Source organism: Perkinsus marinus (genome assembly GCF_000006405.1).
Source record: "Perkinsus marinus ATCC 50983 genomic scaffold scf_1104296944024, whole genome shotgun sequence".
Taxonomy (NCBI): Eukaryota; Perkinsozoa; order Perkinsida; family Perkinsidae; genus Perkinsus; species Perkinsus marinus.
In genome coordinates, this window is record NW_003211599.1 from 1 (window position 1) to 1205 (window position 1205).

The 1205-nt window shown below is 51.1% G+C and overlaps 1 protein-coding gene across 1 annotated transcript; it reads left to right on the forward strand.

Moving 5' to 3' along the window:
* Positions 1–191: 191 nt before the first annotated feature.
* Positions 192–1110, forward strand: Pmar_PMAR027554 (gag/pol/env polyprotein, putative; the record flags this gene model as incomplete). Its single annotated transcript, XM_002780803.1, has 1 exon — positions 192–1110. A coding segment is annotated over one exon (919 nt), but the record flags the coding sequence as incomplete, so codon positions are not given.
* Positions 1111–1205: the final 95 nt, after the last annotated feature.

Here is a 1205-nt window from a genome sequence, read left to right on the forward strand (position 1 = left end):
ATGGCCTCAGGAGGTGCTTCCTAGCGTGGAAAACAAGAGTGCCGTTCGAGGAGAGTTCCGATGTCCCCGTTGACCCCGAATCCGCCCGCCGATGGCTCTATGATGTCCAGAGGGGGGATGAGGAGTGTGGTAAGGTTCGCTCTCTCATTGATCGTAAGCTGTCTCGTTTTTGGATTGACGATTGTGGTCTTATGCGATTGAAAGACGGCTATGTGATTCCTAGAAAATATGCTCCTGATATCGCTCGGAAGTATCATTACTTCTACGGTCACTCGGACAGCAAGCAGACTACTGCATGCATCTCCAAGCACTTTTATATATTTGGGTTGGCCAAGGCTGTCCAGAAGGTCATTAGCCGGTGTATTTGCCAGTATACCCGTGCCAGGAGGGGGACCGACAGGCCTGTCGCAACTTCCCTTGGTGGTGCTATGGTTCCGATGGACTGTGTCTTCATCGACGTCGTTGGTCCCCTACCCTTGTCAGCCAAGCATCCCTACCGGTTTGTATTAAGCTGTATGGATGCAGCTAGTCGACATATCTGGTTTTTTGCTATTAGCTCCAGTACTTCTCAGTCTCTCATCGATACCCTCGAGAGTAGACTAATCTATCCCTATGGTTGCATGCGTAGCTTGCGTATGGATAATGCTCCATCATTCAGGTCAACAACCTTCCGTGGATGGTGCTATTCTAGGGGTATCGTCCCAACCTATGTACCGTCATTTGCTCCCCATCGCAATTCTCTGTTGGAACGACAGCATGGTGTCTTGAAGAAGGTGCTCAAGGTTCTGTGTGCTGGCGACACTGACCTGTGGCCCCAATTCCTACCTGTTGCGATGGCTCGATGCAATTCTCGGTGCTTGGGTGACACCTCTACTACCCCTTTTGAATTGTTCTACGGTCGCCCTTGTTGCTCTCCGTGGAGCGATAGGTTCTGTGACCTCCGCTCGGGTATCTCTGATGACTCCGTCAAGTTCGAGGCTGACCGGCGTTTGAGGCGAAGGAATGCCCAACTCAAAGATATCATCGCTCTTCTAGACAAGGCCGAAGCTGATAGCTTCCTCCGAACCCCTACTACCAACCCCATTAACAATCGTCGTCAGTTCAAGAAAGGTGATTTTGTACTCAGATGGCGCGAGGCGGCTCACTCCCTTGACTCCTCTTGGTATGGTCCTTTCACCGTCGATGAAGTGCTGGGCAATTACACT